Source organism: Corvus hawaiiensis, chromosome 20, assembly GCF_020740725.1.
Source record: "Corvus hawaiiensis isolate bCorHaw1 chromosome 20, bCorHaw1.pri.cur, whole genome shotgun sequence".
Classification (NCBI taxonomy): domain Eukaryota; kingdom Metazoa; phylum Chordata; class Aves; order Passeriformes; family Corvidae; genus Corvus; species Corvus hawaiiensis.
This window is the reverse complement of record NC_063232.1, coordinates 1,282,318-1,302,789: the sequence shown is the minus strand read 5'-3', so window position 1 is coordinate 1,302,789 and position 20,472 is coordinate 1,282,318. Positions and strand designations below refer to the sequence as shown.

The 20,472-nt window shown below is 48.9% G+C and overlaps 1 protein-coding gene across 1 annotated transcript; it reads right to left on the bottom strand.

The window, feature by feature from the left end:
* Positions 1–1,173: 1,173 nt before the first annotated feature.
* On the bottom strand, positions 1,174–16,599 carry HEATR6 (HEAT repeat containing 6). The gene is made up of 20 exons (XM_048324645.1): positions 16,490–16,599; positions 15,742–15,849; positions 15,227–15,367; positions 14,020–14,135; positions 13,534–13,648; positions 13,211–13,312; positions 12,674–12,811; positions 11,539–11,822; positions 11,075–11,252; positions 10,605–10,811; positions 9,856–9,955; positions 9,311–9,666; positions 8,360–8,482; positions 7,751–7,837; positions 6,678–6,812; positions 5,513–5,635; positions 4,345–4,469; positions 3,196–3,292; positions 2,617–2,821; positions 1,174–2,181 (listed from the first exon to the last, which is right to left on the bottom strand). The coding sequence occupies exons 3-20, from the start codon at positions 15,362–15,364 to the stop codon at positions 1,631–1,633; spliced, it is 3,180 nt and encodes a 1,059-aa protein (XP_048180602.1). The 5' UTR covers positions 15,365–15,367; positions 15,742–15,849; positions 16,490–16,599; the 3' UTR covers positions 1,174–1,630.
* Between the last annotated feature and the right edge of the window lie 3,873 nt (positions 16,600–20,472).

Below are 20,472 nucleotides of genomic sequence, written 5' to 3'. Positions count from 1 at the left end.
TCTCTGCTGTCCCCTGGACATGCACCCCTTTGTCCCTAGAGGGTCAGCTACGGGTGATGCTCTACTGGGAGTCACAGCAGCTCCCATCTGCATCCTGGGGTGCATAAAACCAGAGATTCCTCCGTTCAGAGAACACCCTGACACTGGATGGGGCTGCTGGAGTACACTCAGCTCAGGTACATCCTGTTCCCAAGTCCCACAGCTGCCTCAGGACCAGCATCCCAGCTGGTACAGGACGGAGGCAGCTCTAGAGATGTCAGCAAATTGGGAAAGAAATCCAGGTCGAGTTGTGCTTTCAGGGGCCATGGGACAGATTTCTCCCCAAGGCAGTGGCAGGTGTGGGAGCTCAAAGACGGGTTCAGGTACAGATGCAGCAGCCAGAGAGAAAAGGAGCAAATGAAGCTGAAGTGCAAATGTGTCACTTGAAGCAGCGTCAGGACGGGGCCCAGCAGGGTTGCTCAGCTCTGCCTCCATCCCAGGGTTTCCCCAGCACTGGCACAAGCCTGTCTGCACACACCAGGCTGGGGCAGCAGCAGAAGTGATCCCTGGCAGAGAACTGGCCCCATCCATCCACTGAAAAAGGCTCCATTACTCTGGGAAGTTGAGGATACTCTCAGCACTTGAGGCCTGCTGCAGCCAGCATGAGGGTGGAAGAACAAAGCACATGAATTTTGTATCCCCCAGAGGTTTTACGACAGGCAGGGCTTGCCCTGAGCTCTGTTCAAACATCCAGCCCGGGGTTAGGACAGCAGGCGCTTAACTCTGAGTGCCCCAGAGCCCTGCTCATTCCTGGAGGTGCCGATTTGTCCCCAGCAACATCAGAGAGCTCAGTGCTCCCCCAGCTATCAGCAGAGTAAGCACAGAGCAAACACAGAGTAAGTAACAGCGGAGGGAAGGAATGGAAGGGGACAGAACTCCAGAACCAGAAACGAATCCATGTGCTGTTAGAACATCACTGCACCTCCCACAGAGGTGCTTGAAGAGCCAAAATTCCAGCCTTGGAGAACCTACTTTGAATTTTCTGCCTTAGGCAGCATGGTACCATCCAGCTGGAAACAAGGAATTTTGATTTTTTTTGGAAGACAGGATGAGTGGAGGCAGCAGGGAGGCAGAGGCCAGGTGTATGACACCAGGAACACAGACAGGTAAAGGCAAAGGGTGTTTGCTCTAAGCTGTTCTTCAAATATTGGAGTATTTGGGTTTATTGCAGGAACACAAGAGTGACAACATTTGCAGTGGCTCTGAAAAACAAAATTCTTCCAGCCCCCTGCTTTACAAACATGATTCTGGATCCTGCAGCAATAGGAACAAAATGCTTTGAGATAAGCTGAGGGAACAGGCAGCTTTACAAAACACACAGAGGAGGAAAAGGCGTTTGTTTTCCAAGTGGCGATGCTTTGACAGCGAAGTGCACAAACCAACCCCGGGGAGGGCAACGGCAGAGTTCACCAAACACAACAATAAAAAATGATAATAATATAAAAATGATGTCCTAGAGGCATTATTAATAAATTCTGAAATAAAGTATTTAACATCAGCAGCAGGAAGCTTTTCCTCTGGATGCCTTGTGCAAGGGGACGCAGTTCGGCGCTCCCTGTGGAAGTTTTGGTCACTGAAATGGGCGTTTCCTTCAAGCCTCTGTCAGTTCCGTGGCATTGGTGTGGTTTGTCAGGACATCCTCCAGGTACAGGGACACTCTGACCCTCGCCTTGCCCTGCAGCTCTCTCTCTATCCCACTGAGATGGTCGATGGCTCCCTGCAATCCTCGCTCCCTCTCCCCCAGGTCCGTGTGCGTTCCCGCTTCGCTCTCCTCCCCTGAGGACCTCAGGTACTGCAGCACGTAGGGTTTGATGGCCTCCCCGTGGTCCCTGAGGCTCCCCCAGATGAGGGGCAGGTCCGTGCTCCTTGCCAGCCGCAGCAAGTGCAGCAGAGCCCGGCAGATCTGGGTCCTGAGGCTGGAGCTGTACTTGAACTCCAGGAAGTCCTCGGCGTCCTCGCTCCTTTGCAGGGCCACCACCAAGGCACTCCAGATTTGGCAGAACTGCTCCGTGGAGCCGTAGCATTCCCTCTTGCTGGGGATGGACAGGGCCATGGCTGACTTGATTCGCACTTTGAAGTTCTTGCAGGACTTGACTACAGAGGAAAGGGCACTGAAAGCTTGCGTGGCCCAAGGAGCCTCTCCTGAAAAAAAAAAACCAAAACAAAAAAACCCCTTTTTAATCAGCCAAAATATGCAAAACTATAAATGTCTCCTGAATATTTAATGAACTGACATTTATTGAATTTATTGTGGTTTAAATGAGAGAATCAGGGGTCATGAAATGAAATATGAGTTAAAACAGTTAATCTCCTGAGGTTTTACAAGAGGACATTTGGCATTTATTCACATCTATAATCCCACCCTCACACTCTTGCCTTACATGGCAGATCCAACTGAACACAGCAGTTACACCTGCACTGGAAGGAGCCGAGTCTGTTCCACTGGGAAGAGTCCTGGAAAGCTGTGAACCCAGACTCAGCTCCACTGGCTTCCCCCCTTCTTCTCTACCCATTAGGAAACGATCTGATCAGAACCACAAGAGCCGAGGCAGCCAGGGCAGGGGAGCAGGCTCTCACCGAGAGGCAGGGCAGGGTTCTTGAACACGTTCCCCAGCGCGTAGCACGCGTTCCAGCGCACCTTCATGGTGGCCTCGCTGCCCACCGTGGCAATCAGGGCCTGCAGGGACTCCTCGATGGCTTCCCTGAACCTGGGGTTGGCCACGTGGCAGGGCTGCAGGAAATGGAGCACATTCCCAAGGGCACGGACAGCATTGCTCTTTACCTGGAACACACAAAAACCTCCCCAGTTTTCGGGTTGTGGGCAGGTCTTGTCGAGCCTGCTGTGAAATCATCTCAGAGGCAGCAAGGAGCACAGCTGAAATCACACTGTGTCTTCCTAAATGCCACCAGAAAGATTATTCTCTGCAATGGCCACAATCCAAACCACAAATCCCTGCGTTGTGGAAAAGCCCACTCAAATTCCCTGCAATTCAACCAGCCCAGGAAACCTCCAAGCACCAGCCCCCAGGGGAGGATCTGAGCTGCAGCTCCCCCCAAACGTTGGGGCAAAGAGACCCAAAATGCTTTTTCCTTGTGTTTTTTTTAAAATCCAAGAGTTAACTACACCAACTCCACCCTCCTTCCCTTCACTCTTACCTTGTCTCTGTCCTTGGATGCTTCTGCTGCAGACCGTAACAATTTCAGCAGCAGCAGATCAGAAAGTTCCTCCTGGAAGCTTTGTCCCATGGTTTCCCTGGCAGGAGAATCACCCTGTGAACACCCAGCTCGGCTGCTCCATCCCCAAAGATGTGATACAACCCTTTATAAAGGCCCATGAACAAACAACCTTCACTCTTTAGAAGGCTAATATGTAAGACAGACCTTTCTGCATGTGACCACTATGTTTATTAATTTAAAACCAAACTATCAATGCAAGAAAGCTGGTTAGCAATGGTTAAGTCTGTAATAAAAAACAGAGGGCAAGGAATTGCTCAGGGGCAATTCTGTAGCAGGAATATATGATAACTATTTTCCTGTTAAAAATGTAACAGTAGGTTAGGCTTCCCTCAGTCTCTGGCTTGAGGAAGGGTTAAATATTTATTAATTTTACTTCTGTGTTACGTTGAAAGTAAAAGAACCACATAATTACACCAAGCAACACACAAGAAGTGGAAAACTGAGAAGTGAAAAGTTTTAAAGAGCCTCTCCTTAGAGTGACAGGACAAGGGGGAATGGCTTCAAGCTGAGTAGGTTTAGAACAAATATTAGAAAAAACCTCTTCCCTGTGAGAGTGCCCAGAGAAGCTGTGTTGCCCCAACCCTGGAAGTGTCCAAGGCCAGGCTGGATGGGGCTTGGAGCAACCTGGGATAGTGGAAGGTGTTCCCACAGGGATACAGGATGCTTTAACAGTGTCACATACTGGCAGACAGACAGGCAGAGGGTGGTTAAAAAGAAGTATCAAAGCCAAATTCTGGCTTTTTTTAATGTTAAGTATCACAGAATCATTTTGGTTAGAAAAGCCCTCGCAGAGCATCGAGTCCAAGCTGTGCCCGATGCCCCCCTTGTCCCCAGCCCAGAGCACTGAGTGCCACCTCCAGCCCTTCCTTGGACACCTCCAGGGGTGGGGACTCCAAACCTCCCTGGGCAGCCCCTTCCAATGCCTGACCACCCTTTCCATAAAGAAATTGCTCCTGATGTCCAACCTGGCACAGCCTGAGGCTATGTCCTCTTGCAGACCAGTAGGTCTGGTCTGTCTGACGCTTTGGGGCAGGGAGGTGTCACCCCAGGGCAGGCTGTGTCACGTACATGTTGATGATCAGGGTGTCTGTGAGGTTGCCCAGGGACCAGGCTGCCTTGGCACGGACGTTGGGAGACTTGTCATGGAGGGAGTTCAGAATGGCATTTGCTGTGTCTGCCACAAACATCACATCCTGTCAAAGCAAAAAGTGCTGCGAAGTTACAAAGTTCTCAAAACTCAGGTGATTTCCTGAGTAACACATTCTGGGTTTTGTAGGGAAAATGAGACCGGGACCAGCTCTATTCATTTACTTTTCTTTTCTAGGTGACACCTCTTAATGAGCTCATGGTGCTCTCTGCAGCTTTGCCTGACCTTTAATTAACAGTCCAAGCCTGAATGCTGACCAAGTCCACCACTCTTGGGTAGCTGCTGCCGAAAAGCTTCCATGTATTATTTAATTCCATTGGTGCTTTAGTTACTTTGGATTTTAACATAATTACATGGACTGCCAACCTTACACTCATCAAATCCCGCTCTCGAAGTAATTGCTTCTCCAAACTCCCTGTTGAGCTGCCTGTCTAATCTTCTCTTCTATGGCACACTACATGTGCCTATGGTGAAGAATTTTCTTTCCAAATATTTTGGAATTAAACTCCAAAGTCAGCTACTGCATTTTTTTTTTTAATTAAAATCATTCACTTAAGGTTACATTGTAAAAACTAATCTTCCAGCTCAGCCAAGCTAAGATGATACTTTGTAGAAAAAAACCCCAGCTTTTTTTCTCTAAATAAGCTTTATTTCTTGGCTTTAAGCAAAACTGAAGGCTTCACATTAAGAACTTGTTAAAATCATAGAATCCTGAAGGTTGGGAAAGACCTCTAAGACCGAGTCCAACATTAAACTCCAGAGAGCACTGTACAGCTCATCCCTCCATCCCAGCTCCACCTCACCTCTTGCAGCTCCTCTGTGCCAACCTAACCCCTCCAGCTTCCATCCCTCAGAGCCTGAGAAGATCCTGACCTCCCTCCTTTTCCTCTCACTTCTGCTTCACCTCCCTGCACTGATTCTGCTCTCACACAAAAGGCAAGAGCAGGTCTGGAGCCAGGAAGGAAATATAAATACACTACAGACCAAAAGTAAAGATAATTAATTTCAAAAAAATCCATGTTTCACATCTCATGGCTCACCAAACCCATTATTAAATGGCTCAGAAGAAGGGAATGGGCTGGCTCTGACCTGCCTGAGGCACGGGAAGAGGATGTAGACTCCCAGGGCACGGGCAGCAGCAGCTTTCACCAGGGGGTTCTCGCTGTGGTTCAGGCCCAGCAGCAACGTGACACACAGGATCTGCTGGTCACCCTGCAACGAGGAGCAGAGTGGCCATGGGGGGACTGAGGAGAGCTCTGTTCCACAGGGACACAAGAATACTCTGACAGACCCTGTATCTGAAGGAGCTTCCACTCAGAGCGTGCTCTAAGTGAACTGAGTGGTGTTTCAGGAGCCCACCCAGGGACCAGGAACGCTTCCAGCACACAGGATCTCACTGCTGTTAGGTCAGACCACGAAGGAAACCAAGATATTAACTCTGATCCAAAGCAGAAGGAATGGCCCATCAGAGGGAACACAGAGAGGATGGGCTGCTTTTGCCTTCCCCCCCTCTCTGCCCCTCATTAACCAGGACAGGCAGGGTGAGCTCAGCCTGGGCAGGTTGTCAGTTCACCAGCCCATGACAAAAGGTCAGAGTGGGCACTGACTTGACCCCATGTGGCCACAGGGACAGGAGAGTGGATGGGATCAAAGTACAGGGGGATGAAGTACACGCTGTACTTGGAGAATTCCAGAGATACTGCTGGACCAGCAATTCCTGGGCAAATGAGATCTGGCAGAGCACTCCCCAGCAAGGGCACAGTGACACAGAAGGAGCTGCACAATGCGGGGGGATCCCCTGCCAAGGCTTTCATGTTTAAAAGCATGTTTCATGTTGCAAAGGGGAAAAACACGCATGCAAATGGGTGCACAACATCAGGCCCTGGCTGTTGGCTCAGCTGGCTCTTCAAAGAATTAACCAGCAGAATAACAATCCCCCAGCCCTCCCTCATGCCATGAAATTCTTGTCCTCCATCTCCTGTGCATCATTGCCAAGGCTGGGTATTCATGGCAGGGCCAAACAGCTGCTGTGACCCACAGTTTAATTGTTCTGACAGGATGATTACTCCCAGCATTGCCTTTCCCAGCCTTCAACAGTCACAATGTTCAAGAATGCAAAGGAAAAGAAAAAATTCAGTGAGGTTTCCTTACTCTCTCCTGCTAAGTTTTAGAAGGCTTTACACTGCTGTGATGTGGGGGACAAGGACAAAGCCTCAAAGGTAAAACCACCACATTTAAAGGTGTGTTCTCTTACCTGCAGGAGGCTGAAAGCCTCTGGTAAGATAGAGGAGAGGGCATCACAGGCACTTGTCTGGAGAGTGGCGTGGGGGGAGTTCTGCAGAGTGCCAGGTAAAGGGCCATTTAACATCATCGTCCAGAAGGTCACAACCTGCAGGAGAAACAGCCAGGTTTATCTTTTAAACCCAGCAATTACGCCTAAGTTCTTGTCTTAAAGATGATCATCTTTAAGAAATACTTAGAGCAGGGAGCATAATCACACATGGAAGGCGTTACAATTGTTTGGAGCCTAAAATAGTTAGCATTCAGAAACATTTTAAAGACATTTCAGTACTGCTATCAAGTCGCTGTTCACTGAGTTATTTTTGTTTCCTTCTCAAGGCCACATACCCTGAAATTTAAACTGCACTAAATAGAGTTGTAATCCCACTCCTGAATCCACACAGCTGAGTGTTTTCATTTGCCTGACAATTTACCTTCATAGAGAATAACAGGAACCTGATGCTACTGAACACATTTCCTGGCTTGTAGGCTCAAAACTTAGCATGAGCCAAAAAAATGTTTAAGCTTGCCTTCTGTTCACAGAAGCAAGACTTAAACAGGCCTGTATTACTCAGCTTCTGCAAACTTAACCAACAAACAGCTAATGAATTTTTCTGAATTCACATATATTGTGGTTCTGGCCACTCTCCTCCCTGCACTTGTGAGCAGCCAGAAAATGTAGGTTGGTTCTTTAACAATGCAAATTCACCAAAATTCTAAAAGTTTTATGCAGCAGTAATGACACATGCAAAATCAGTGCTGTTCTTCCAGCTCTCTGAGCTACAGCAGGCTGCAAGAGCTGGGAAGAGGAGAGGCAAAGAGACAGGGCTAACATCATGTAAAAGAAATAAAACCCAACACATCTGTCTACAGGCAGGAACAACTGCCAAATTACTGCAGGAAATCTACAGAAACTGTCCACACTGGCATCCATAAAGCCACAGTCTGAGTCCCTTCCTGCTTCCCTGCAATTATTTATCTGTGTCTGTGCCAGTGGCTTTGCAGAGTCCAAGGAAGGAGCTCACTGAGGTGGAATCTCACACTTACCACGCTGACAGGCACCCTCTGGTCAGGGGCAGTGGGGGAGTCGGGTTTGTGCTGCTGCAGGACACCTGTGCCCAGCTCCTCCAGGAGCTACAAAGAACAAAAAGCAAGGAGGTTTTCATCAGGGGTGACTCAAGGACCATGAACTACAGAACCTTCACCTAGGACTGCATCTACTCACCCAGGGAACAAAAATAAAAGATTCAGTACTGGTCTGGACTGTTCTGTCCCTGCTAGGACTGAAATCAGAGGAAAAGCTTTTCCTACATAAAGTCTCCAGCTAGAACAGCATAACAAATTACTGCACAAAGAGGAAACCTTTGGGTCACAGAGTCCAGTCCCTGCACCAGCTGATGCTCAGTCAGGGAAGGACCAGTGTTGTAGTCCTTGCATTTCCCAAGCTTCCTGGTGACTCAGCAGAGCAACAAAATTCTGCTGAGACTTCAAGACTGGAAGCTGAAGGTGCATTTCTCCAAGTGTCAAGGTACTGCATTTCTACATCACACACACAGATGCTCTGAATATTCATCACCACACATCTGCATTTGCAAAGCACACAGACAGATAAAACTGACTTGGTAAAACAATGTTGATGTGTCCTCCTGCTCTTACTTTGGCTCCATGGAGCTGAATAGATGGATCCATTTCTTCCATGCATCTGCAAGCCACTTCTCCAAGTTCTAGGAAATAGCTCTGAGCCATAGGGAAATAACCTTTCACAAGAAGAGCCAACACCTAAACACAGACAAAAGAAATTCCATTCAGCATTTTCCCCTTCTACCCAAAACACCCCAAATACACACTGAAAGGATGTTAATGGGCTAATCAACCCTGGCACCATATAATGAACTCTGATGTAACAGATACACCTTGCAGCACAACTTCCAGAATACTAGAGCTGATTAAAAGCCTCCCTGTTCCATTATCTTGTTCAAAGAAGAGCCACAGAAGCACTATCAGATAGCAACACCATGAATTATTTACTGCGAGGGCTCCTGTAGCCAAAAAAACTAAGAGCAAGACATTCTGTACCTCCTGTAAAACTGCTGCTGCCTTCTGTGAAGCCAGATTTAACAAGTATTTAGTGTTCCAGAAAGAGTGAGACTTCTTGGGATGCATGTTACAAAATCTACCCTTTGCTGTGGCTACATGAATTAAAACAAGGCATCCACAGGCTCTCCTTGAGTTGCTCCATAGCTCCTTGCAGACTGTTCTCTGACTGCAGGGCTCTTCCCTACTGTTTTCCACCAAATCGTTCACTTGGATTCTGTATGGAGTAGTTTGCATGGGGAAAACTCATAGTCTGCCAGCACACACCCTCAAATACTACTTAAAAATACTGAAGATAAAAATCAGAGGCAGATGAACTTGCTGCAGCAGGCTTGCAGCAGGACAGGCATGCTGCAGCCAGGGAATCAAAACATTTCCCTTTGAGCAGCTCAGCCCCACTGCACCAGCAAAGGCCTCAGCCTAAATCTCCCTGAGAGAGCAGGGAGCAAAGGGAACCCACGACAGAGGGAGGCAGCTGGATGCTGAGCCAAGCCCCCCGTGTATCCGCCCCACCTGCAGGGACTCCAGCCGGAGGGGACACGGCTCGTAGACGCTGGACAAGGACGGGAAGTTGGCGTCGCTGTCGGAGCAGGAATCCTCCCTGGGCAGGACGATGATGGAAACGCACAGGCGGAGCAGCCAGCACGGCTCTGGAGCTGCACACCCTGCTGGGCTGTCCAGAGGGCTTTCCCACGGCAGTGCTCTCCTGCACTGCTCCGAGGAGACGAAGCGCCGAGGGGTCGCGCTGCCGCTGCTGCTTAGCCCCGAGGAGCTGGGCTGCTGCAGAAGCAGCTGCACCTCTGGCAAAGGTGCCTGGACAGAAACTATGGCCCCCAACAATGTGAGGCTGGAAACTCGAACGTTAACATCTGCAAGAGACAATGGGGGGGGAAGAAAGAGCAAAAAAACCTCCATTAGAACCTCACTGACAGCCCAGCATCCTCCCTCAGCAGTTTTCAGACAAGATAGATTGCAACATATAAACAGCCACTGCTATTGAATTATGAATTTATGGAGCACAGAGGAGGGGAGGAATATAACAGAGAGAGGATGCAAACCTTTGTGAGAGATGTAGGGCTTGATCTGGTTCCACACCCTGGTGAGCAGCCCAGGTTTCAATCGGCTGTAGGGTGCATTGGAAACCAAGTTTGCAAGGCACTGAAACACAGAGAAAGGTGCTGGTTACAATGTCAGCCTGGCCTCCAACAGGTTTGTTTTTACATTTGTAATTTAGGTCACTCAGGCAGCTCATTATCTGAGGGCACCTGAAAAAAAACCCACCCCAATTATCTGCTGTGTGAACACTGGATACAAACTTGGCTCCTAAGAGCAAGGATTTAACTACTGTGACTTGGCATAAAGACCAAGGAATTTCGATAGCCCATGGGAGGATTTGTCAATTTGGATCGCAGTTTTAAAGCCAATGTGAGCCTTCAGAATCATTTCATAGGTTAATTCAGCTTCAGAAAGACTAAAAAAATGCAGGAGAAAGAGAACTGTGCTGAAAAGAAACCCCAAGACTCTGTATGGAACTCTGAGGAACCTGGTCTGGTGGAAGACGCCCCTGGCCACAGCAGGGGGTCAAAACAAGGTGATCTTTAGGGTCCCTTCCAACCCAAACCATTCTGTGATTCCATGACTCTGCAGGATGACTCAGCCAATGAAGCTCTGGGAGATGACAAAGGTCTGTTAGCCACCACCACCACCTCGCTCTTCAACACCAGCTCTGTGCAATCTTTCTTCAGGACTTAATCTAGAGACCAATGTCACCCCTTGGGAGCACGTGGCACATCTGCAGTACAGTTACCTTGACTATTTGTGTCAGTGTCTGAGAGGAGGACTCTGCCACCAGGGCCAGCAGCAGGCAGCGGTGCAGCTCCCGGATGCTGGAAGCAATAGTGACAGAGAAGGGAGTAAAAGCTCTCTTGTGGTCATTGGCATCTTCAGCCACAGAGAGGAACTGCTTAGAACCTTCCAGGAAGGCTGAGAGGACTTGAAGAGCACAGGCACGTGTCTGAAATGATAAAACATTTCTGTTACCTTTGAACAGATGGAGAATTTTAAAATATATTAAATCCTCTCTAGAAAGAGAAAATTCAACTCTAACTTTTTTTCATAACTTAAAGCAGTACAGAACCAATCCTTTGTTTCCTTAGCCAATGCTTCCTGTTTATTTCTTGGGGTGCAGTAGCCAAATACTTATTGAAGGTCAGAGAAGACAACTCCTAAGATTAACAGGGGAAAACACAACACTTTTTGTACTCAGAAGTGCCTCACCTTTGGAGAAGGGTCCTTTAGAGCAATTGTCATCAGGGACACGGACTGGGGGCTGCCAATACCAGGGGCATCAGGAACAAATGCTGACCAGTAGCCATAAAGAACTCTCTTTTCTATTGACTTTATAGTGGAGAGGAAACAGGCCAGAGCCCCTTGGCGAACATTGGCTTGGTAGGACCTTAAACACAAACAAAAAGATTAATGAAAACAGCAGGGACAAGGGATGGACTCCACCTCTTTTACTTGTATTAGTGGCTGGCTGTGAGAGGAAACCTTTTAGACCAAGAACAGGAAGAACAAATTTACTTCCAAACCAACACAAACTACTGCCTTCCAATTTTCTTGTATCATCTCATAAATCAAAAGGGAAAGTGATTTCCTCAGCAGTTTTGATGAAGAACAAAGGGTCCTGTGGAAGTGTTTTATGGATCCCCATGTTTTATGTTTATGTGCACAACAATCACCTCACTTTGCTCTGTATTCCACCCTCGGCGTCGGAATACTCCGACTCACTGCTGCTGATGCGTTTCCAGCCCGTGGGATGTGAGGACAGGGGATCCTTCCCAGCAGACACATCCGATGCACGAGCCCGAGGATCCGGACAAGGGCTGCTCTGCACATCCCCCAAGTGCAATTTCAGCATGTCTGCTCCCAGGACTGACTCATTTCCTGCATCCCCCGAATTGTCTCTTCCTTCTTCCCCAAACTCTCCCTTCTTTTGTTTCCCTTTGGACTTTTTTCTTCGGTTCTAAGAAAAAATAGATTTTTTTGTTTTAGTCAATACTTAACAAATACATAAATGCAGTTACATGTCTGTGCAATACTCTACACACAGAAACAGTCTGTGTACTCTCTGGTATCTGAATTTTTAAATTCTGCTTATTAGTAGCAACAGTCACAAATTTTCAGTAATACTGAAGTAAGCAGTTTATAACTGAATAGCCTCAAAAACTAAGCTTTGGCTTCTTCATTGGTAAAATAAAATATATCCAAGGAAACTTTTATCTAAAAATCATATTTCACACTAAAGTGATTAAAGAACAACACTAAATACTTCTGTAGTTCTTTCAGATGTACAGCAGGTATTCAACACCTAAAAAGAAACTAGTCAACATGACTAGATAACTTTATTTTCTCTAATGTCTTTCAGATAATCAGTAATCCAAAGTATTTACAGGGTTAAAAAATAACCTGTAGAAGGGTTAAGGAGAACAGATGAGGCAAGAAATCAGTCTTAAATGAACTTGACTTTCCTAAGAAAGAGTCAAACAATTGTGCAAGTGTTAGGAGAGAAAACGTAACTTATAAAATCAAAAGCTTTGGCTAGTTTGCACGCATCAATCCCGTGCCTGCAGGCCAGGAATTCTTGGCTATGGATGAATAATTGTTGCACAGAGCTAAACTTGGGAAAGCCAAGCTCTGCAGAGCCATTTGTTCATGTCACCAGAGTCCCCAAAGCAATTTTACTCAGTGCAGAATTTATAATCAATATCTTTGAAGCAAAGAATTAAATGTACCACATGCTCAGGACACGAAGAGCCACCAATATCACGACAGGTAAGACACAACCACAACAAACACACTGCAGAATCAGCTTACCCCTGTGTGCTTAGAGGTGGCTGGTTCTGACTGCTCCTGCTTGACAGGTGACCTTTTATCATACTGAGGTAAGGGAGCAGGGTACAGGGCTGTGGGCACCTCTATGCTCAGTCCTGGCAGCCCATGGAACATGCATTTCTGCAACAGGAACACAAGTGTTAGCATTCTGTCCCTTTCCTGTGCACAGATTTACTGTACAGCCACTCAGGTGAATTCACCAATTTTCAGTTGTGCTCCTTCCCCCAGGTCTTGCCTCTCCCATATGTAAGGCTATGCAACATCTGAAATACATCTACATCTAGAAGGACTTCAAGTATGTCAAAAAACACCAAGTCTCCCATCTTCCTCTCACATTCCTCTGTGGGAAGTGCAGTGAAGATGCTGTGAGAGAAACTCAATATTTTACATCTCACACTCCATTTCCCCCACACTCAGGGTTCTCTGCTCCCTCTTGCTCATCTTCCACTGTTTCCCACTTAACAGCATCTGGAACCTCCCAGTGTCTGCCTCTTTCTTCAGGTGGATTTAAGGATTTACCTTTAACACTGCCAGAAGAGCTCCAATTTGGTCAGTTTGCATCAGTTTCATCTTCCCACCGTTGAGAAGCGACTGGACACCTTTCAGTGCACTTTGCAGTAACTGAAAACAAAGAATTACTTACTTTTCCTTCCCAAAACGCTGCAGGTTCACATCTTCCGAGCAACTTTCTAGGCAATTACAGTTTTGCTCAACTGGGACAGTAATATGATAAATTGTAAACTGTTAAAGCAAAATCTCAGTTGACAACATTCCAAATTCCACATATTCCAGCAGCTCCATCTCCTAATTAGAGTATTTTAGACAATTAGACTGACACTTACCATGCAAAACGTGATGTCATCCACATCAGAGGTTTTTGAAGACTGCAGAACACTTAGGAAAGTTTGAAAACAGACACTTCTGTAGGACTCATCCAGGTATGGCTGTCCAGGGACACTAAAATTAGACCAGGAGGAGACACAAGGTTGGTTTACAGGTTCATAAAGTTACACAAAGTCCCACCCAAGCCCTCTGTCAGCCTGAAGAGCCCCAGATAGATGGATGGCTGATTGAAAGGGGCCAGCTCTACCATACAGAGAACAAAAGGAAACCTTCTGCACGAAAAATTAGACAGCACAACAGCTTTTCATTTCCTCCCTCCACTAACCCCCGTAACATTATTTCTGGAAGACTGAGAGTTTATGGTTTTATGCACAGATATCTTGGAACACTAAAGCTCTGCATTTCAAATTCATGGACCTACACCTTGCTGGCCCCGTGCTGGCAGACACACATTCTCTAAAGCACCTGCAAAGGCTGGTACACACCTGAGACACAGGTTTGCCATGCTGCGCACAGCCGCCCTCCTGAGCTCCACGTCTGGCTGGGCAGGGTCACTGAACTGCAGCAGGAGCCCAGCCTTGCCCAGCAGGTCCGGGAGATACTGAAACAAACCACTAAAAGTCATTAGGGGTCAGTGCTCCTCCCTCAGCCTCCTGGTTCTTGTGTTTGGGAAGTGGCTGGAGCCTGGCTGGACACCAGGTGCCCACCAAAACTGCTCCTCAGATGGGCAGGGCAGAGAAAATATAAGGAAAGGCTCATGAGCTGAGATAAGGACAAGGAGAGGTCACTCACTGATAACCATCACGGGCACAGCTGACTTGAATTAGTGAAATTAGTTGAATTTATTACCAGTCAAAAATCAAAGCAGGATAATGAGAAATAAAACAAACCCTAAAAATTGTCAGCTGCAATTTCAGATCCCAGAGACAGATTATGTTTATAAAAAACAACATAAAAAATCTTAATTCCTTAAGTCCTCTTATTCTGTAGTAGGAAAGGACAGGGTTGAGCTCAGCTGAGTCCCAGTTTATGGTCTCTTCCCAGACATGAAGCTAAGCTAGGAACAACTGCTGCACCAAACTGCTGCCACTACATGGGCTACAAGCCCACACAAGCTGGCAGCTCCCAAACTGTGAGCATCACCACCCCATGCTCAGCCCAACAGCAGAGACTGCTTTGCAAGCTGCCACGAGCTGGTGACAGCAGGAGGATTCAGCATTTCAAACACTGTCAGCTGCAGCAACAAGGAGCTGCACACAGGATCGATACCCGAGAGCCTCTGCTTTGAAATGGCGCCGAGCTAAAGCCCTGATCTGGTTACAGGATGGATTTCAGGATCCTCAATGGAGCCTGTGGAGTTATGTGCAATTTGAAGCTCCCCATGTTCTTCCTGCCTGAGGCACAGGGTGGTTGGTCTGCAGGCTAAGCCTGTGCCCTTCTTTAATGGTGATCACTACAGCTGCAGCCTGCAGGTACAGAGTATTCCACATGGGAATAATAATTATTAATACACACAACTGAAATTCAACTTTCCCATAAATACCAGCCACTATTTAAATGGGATCTAATCTTAGCACTAAAGGTAACACAACTTGAGAACGTTTTATTCTTTCTTTCAGGAAAAAAAATAAAGTAGAAACAGCAGCAGTACAAATATTTTTGTTGTTACTTTCCCTTAGTTTGTAAGCTCACCTTCTGACACTTAGGCCCATTATTGTAAACAAGAGCTGCTAAGGCTTGCAGAATTTCAACATGTGTCCAGGAGCTGCACTGCCTCAGAGCAGAGATGCAGTAGGAGAGAAGGAAATTCAAGTTCTGCTCATCAACCATCACCTGTCATAACAGAAAAGGCCAAGGTAAACATCATCATGTACTGCTGCAGTCAATAAACCCAGAGATATTGGTCAGATTCAGGTGATCTGGCTGTTAAAATCACACACCAGCAGAGAATCAGCTGACAAAAAATGGATACATCTGCACAAGTGTCCTAAAATCAAGAGTACTTCCCATGGTGAATCACTTCTGACTGAGAGCTGGTTTTATGAGGAACCATGCTAGAACCAGATCATAGCCTCAGCTGCCCAAAAATAACTAATACCGTGAAAATCCAAGAACCTTTGCCTGAAGGTCGGCTCCACAGCCCTGGAAACGACAGAGCTCCTCTGGCTTAGTGAGGAACAGGAGGGACATGGCCAAACTCTTCCTACCTGATATCTGTTGAGTAAGTGATGGATAAGCTGACAGACTTTGCTGACAAGATGTTCCTGATCAAGGGGAACCAACTGACAGGCTTCAACAAGCACAGCACAAACATCCTGGAAGAGAAAGCCTCGGTTTATTTATTTAGGGACTACAAAGACAATAATAATGGCTCAAGGAAAATATTAAGTTAGATCAAGGAACAGAAGAGGATTGCCCAGAAATCAGTTAATTCCAAAGTGCAAAGTAAGCCTGCTTTGGAAATAAAATGAAAACAAGCCAGTGTAATAATGAAGTACTGTGTGTTGCCAATGGAGCAGCATCTATACTGCACATCTAGAGTGCTCAGCTTTGAATGGCTTGCTTTAAAGTTTAAAAAATTACTATTTTTTCAACATCAGACTATGAAAATTGCCACAGTCCCACCTATTGGTGTCACCCACCACCTCCACCCGGCAGCGCTTTGGCACAGGGCAGCAGAGCTCAGTCACCAAGGAGCCGGAGAAGGGACCCGGGCGTGGGCGGAAGAGCGTGGAAGGTGTGCGGGAACATGCTGCCCGGGGGTGGGCACAGCGGGAAAAGCACCGACCCCGCGTGTCCCCCACACCGGCACCGGCTCACACCCGCCACGCGTGCGCTGCGAGACGGGCACGGGCACGGCCGAGGCCGCCTCCTCCTCCTCGCACGCGGGCACAGCCCCGCGCCGTGCGGGCGGCGGCAGCGCCGGAGCCGCCGGAGCCCCCATCCCCGCGGTACCTGCGGGCCCGGCGCGGCCGCGGGCTCGGGCCCGCAGCTCTCCGAGATGAGCTGGTCGAAGAGCAGGTGCAGCTCCGTGCGGCGGCCGCCGTCGGGCCGGGCCCGCAGCGCGCCGAGCCGCGCCAGGCAGCGCCGCAGCGACCCGGCCGGGCCCGGCTCCGCCGGCTGCCCCGGCCCCGGCCCCGGCCCCGGCCCCGGCCCCGGCCCCGCCGCCGCCGCCATGTCCCGCCGCCCCGCCCGCGCCGCTATGGCAACCGGAGCCCTTCCGGGGCGGCCGCGGCTACGGCGGCCGGGCGGGCCCGGCAGCGCTGAGGGCCGGGGCGGGCAGGGCAGGGCCCGCGGCAGGTGGCGGTGCCCGCCCGCCTGTGGGACACGGCCCCGGCAGCGGGCCCGGGCTGTTGGAAACAACAGCAAATGTTCAACAGCAGAGTCACCCAGGGTGAAAACGCCCCCCGAGAGCGACCCGGCGCTGCCAAGGCCGCCACTGAGCCGTGTCCCCAAGTGCCACATCCACGTGGCTTTTAAATTCCCCCAGGGATGGGGACTCCACCACTGCCCTGGGCGGCTGTGCCAGGGCTGGACAACCTGTTCCGTGAATAAATTTTCCCGGTATCCCGTCTGAACCTCCCCTGGCTGTAACCCGAAATCAGGGCTGCTGTGCTGCTCCTGTCCCGCAGCCCCGTTCCAGCTCTGAGCGAACCCAGCTCAGGCCAGACACAGGACTGCCATCGTGCAGCACTGGGGACACTGGGAGTGCTGGGGACACTGGGAGCGCTGGGGACACTGGACCAGTGGTTGTGAACAGGAACCAACTCCCCTTAAGGTCATTAATCAGATGGGATCTTCAGCTCACCGGCATGAACATCTCGCTGACAGGTAACATCAAATGAAGCTGGGCTCCTGCCTTTCCCTGTGAGCAGCATCTGGGAAGAGCAGCCAAGGACTGGAAAGGCCTGGTTGATGGGGACATTCACTCGAACGGGGCTGAGCCAAGTGTTCCTGCCTCGCTGTATGTACATGGACTGCTGCCAACACTGCATCCACATCACCTGGGAAGGAACAGGAGGGCTCCTCGGCCAGGACACGGTGCCTTTTCCTTCCATGTCACATCCAGGCAAAGCCTTACCTCTGGTTTACCTTCCTTCCATTTCCTTATCACACTGACCACCTTGAGTAAGAAAAGGACGTTCTGTGTCACCAGTGCCATGGCCTTGGCATCCTTCTGTGCCCTGGGCTGGCTGGTTATGGGTAATTGCTCTGCTCCTTCCCTTTATCGTTCCATTTATCCTGTGCTGTTTGTTCCTCAAAAGTCCCTGAAGGCCTCTGAGGCAGGCACATGGAAACACAGTGCAGAGACAGCCCCAGGCACGTTACTATTGTGCAGGGATGATTATCATAGAATGACAGAATATCCTGAGTTGGAAGGGACCCACAAGGATCATCAGAGTCCTGAGAGATTTTAGAGAGCTCTGTGCCAGCCCAGCCCAGACATTGCTCCAGGGAGAGCAGCTGCTTGAGATCCTGTGAGTGCTCTGAGAGGCAGCATAAGAAAGTGATGTGGCCACCTTCACTATTGATTTGAGATTTCAAGCCCAGGAATGTCAGTGTTGCCTCCCCAACTTCTCTACTCTGCATAAATTCATACCAAACTCACACTCAGGGACCTTTTTCAGTTTTGTTTCTTCTGTTACAGTTTTATTTTGTGATTTATTATTTTAAAAACTTCTTAATACATATTTAAAGCTCGCTCTTTCTTCTTTTCCTTTTTAAAATGGTGCTGAAATGTGCATTCTGACAGCAGTCCCTGCTTTGTGAGGCCCCAATAAATCCACGGCTGACAGTGTCCCATGGGTTGTAAAGCAACAAAACCAGTTGAGAGCAGGGTAAGGACACTGTGGGTTCGGGGAATAACTCCACTGAAGCCAGTAATGTTACACGAAGACATTTTTTGCCAGTACCTGGCAATGTTCCGGGTTTACTCACCCCTCCAAATCCCCCAACTGCAGCATTCAGCAGTGGCCAGGAGGGAAAATAGCACAAGTCCTCCACTGTTAAACGTGCAGTGCTACTATCATGCAAATCCATCTGGTTCAGCAGCTCTAAGCAGACTTCAAAGGACAGAGAAGTCATTAGAATCACAGTTCAAAGAAAAAAGTGAGCAGCTGGTCTAGGCCATCTGGTAGGGGACATAAAATGGTCTCTTTCTTCTCCAGTCAGTCTATGAAATTTTCATTAATTGTAGGAACATCTTCCAACATTAACCAACATCATATTGTTAAAAATGTAAGTCTTAATAAATCATCAAAACGGATGTCTTAGGGAAGCAAGGAAGCTGCAGTCTGCTGGGGTCTTCCCTCCGCAGCAAGACACCAGGCCGTAATTACAATTTTAAGTTGGTGTTTTCAAAGCAAATTAGTGGGAATTAGATTCCTCAGCGCCTTTGAAGGCCTCAGGGAAGAATGTGGACAGGGTGGTTCCCTAGGCTGCAGAGGAATCTCCTTCTCTATTGATTTCAGGAGCCACTTCTGGCGTAAAAACATGGAGAAAATGTCCACCCTGGGCTGCATCGCTTGGGCTGGATCCCAGTAGCTGGGATGGGGGCCCACCCCAGGACACCTGAGCCCCTGAGGAAGACCAGGAGAAGTTTAAACAACCCCCAGCTCCCTGCACCCCCAGCAGGCACCCTGTCCAAGAGGAATTCCAGCTCTGGTGGGGTGAGCACAGCTCAGCACAATCCTTGTAGTAGCTGCTCTGATCTCAGGGTCCTCCAGAGCTCCTGGAAATTGATATTCCTGTTGAATATATGGATGACTTCCCTGAAATTCAGGCAGGTGGTTTGAAAACGCAGGGATGGTGACAGCTGCCACAGGGAAGCCAAACTGAACAGGAACCACAGGACAGCTCCAGGAAGTGGCAGGGCCCTGCTGAGCCTGAAAACATGGTGACCCGGAGCTGCTGCAGCTCTCCTGGCCTCCTCCTTACCTCTCTCACTCACCAGCTGTGTCCTTTCTCCAAAAGGCAAACTGGAGAGTTCATCTTAACCTGACCACTCTGGGAGCACAACTGGCCCAAAACTCAGTGGGCAGTTCCAGGGGTTTCAAGCCCAGACTTTCCAAGATGCCTCTTTCCATTAATTCTGCCTTTGCTCCTCTTTCCTGTGACTGCCTAAATTCACTGACTTTTTACTCCCTACCAGCTGCATTTCAAAGCAGATGGGAAACACCTGAATGTAGAAAAATCCCAATCCTCTGAGGTGTCCCAGGGAGGCCCTGGGGTACCCACAAAGGTGCACACGCAGGTACCCCATCCCTGGCAGGGGGGTTCAGCCGGTGCCTCTGCCTGCACCATGCTCCACATTTCCCATTCTCCAAAAGTATGTGCAAATTCAGCCCCTGGTACTTAGCTGGGTGTCTCCCACTGCCTTCCTGGCTGTTTTCCCAAGCTTTGGGCCAGCTGACGGGACAAACAGCACTGGCTCCAGCCTTGTTTGCCACTGAACAACAGACACAAATACTTGAAATACTTTCCTAATCTCATTTTCTCATGCAAACAACTGCTGGGATGTCAGAGATGTTAATCCAAGGCAACAGCAGAGATGGTATGTGCAGTTTGGTGACGGAAGAACCGGGGCCAGGGAGCATTCACAGCCCCTCAAGCCTCCCTACACACATGGCCCCATCACAGGAAGGTGCCCAGTGCTCACACCCACCCCAGCCGGGACCCCACACCTGGGTGCAGGTGCCCTGCTGACTTAGCCAGTGAGGATAATTCCCTCCTGCAATGAGGGCCATTGAAATTCCTTACACATGGAAACATCCATGGCCTGGGGTCACCAGCCCTCCTGGGAAGGGGGCTGAGGATTCCCAAGCAGTTTTTCCTGGAAGGATTGCTGGCTTTACTTGACTGTGAGCTGGGATTGCAGTCACATCTGGTGAGATTTTGGAAGCCCTGCTACTGCCTTCCCCTTGCACTTCTCTCCTGGG

Bases quoted from the DNA above. Each gene is read 5' to 3' on its own strand.
- HEATR6 (XM_048324645.1), bottom strand. From the start codon at position 15,364: ATGGTTGATGAGCAGAACTTGAATTTCCTTCTCTCCTACTGCATCTCT. The intron at 5,636-6,677 runs GTAAGAGAACAC...TCCTCGTTGCAG, and splicing joins AGGCTTTCAGCCTCCTGCAG to GGTGACCAGCAGATCCTGTG. The intron at 3,293-4,344 runs GTACGTGACACA...TTCTCCTGCCAG, and splicing joins GACACCCTGATCATCAACAT to GGAAACCATGGGACAAAGCT.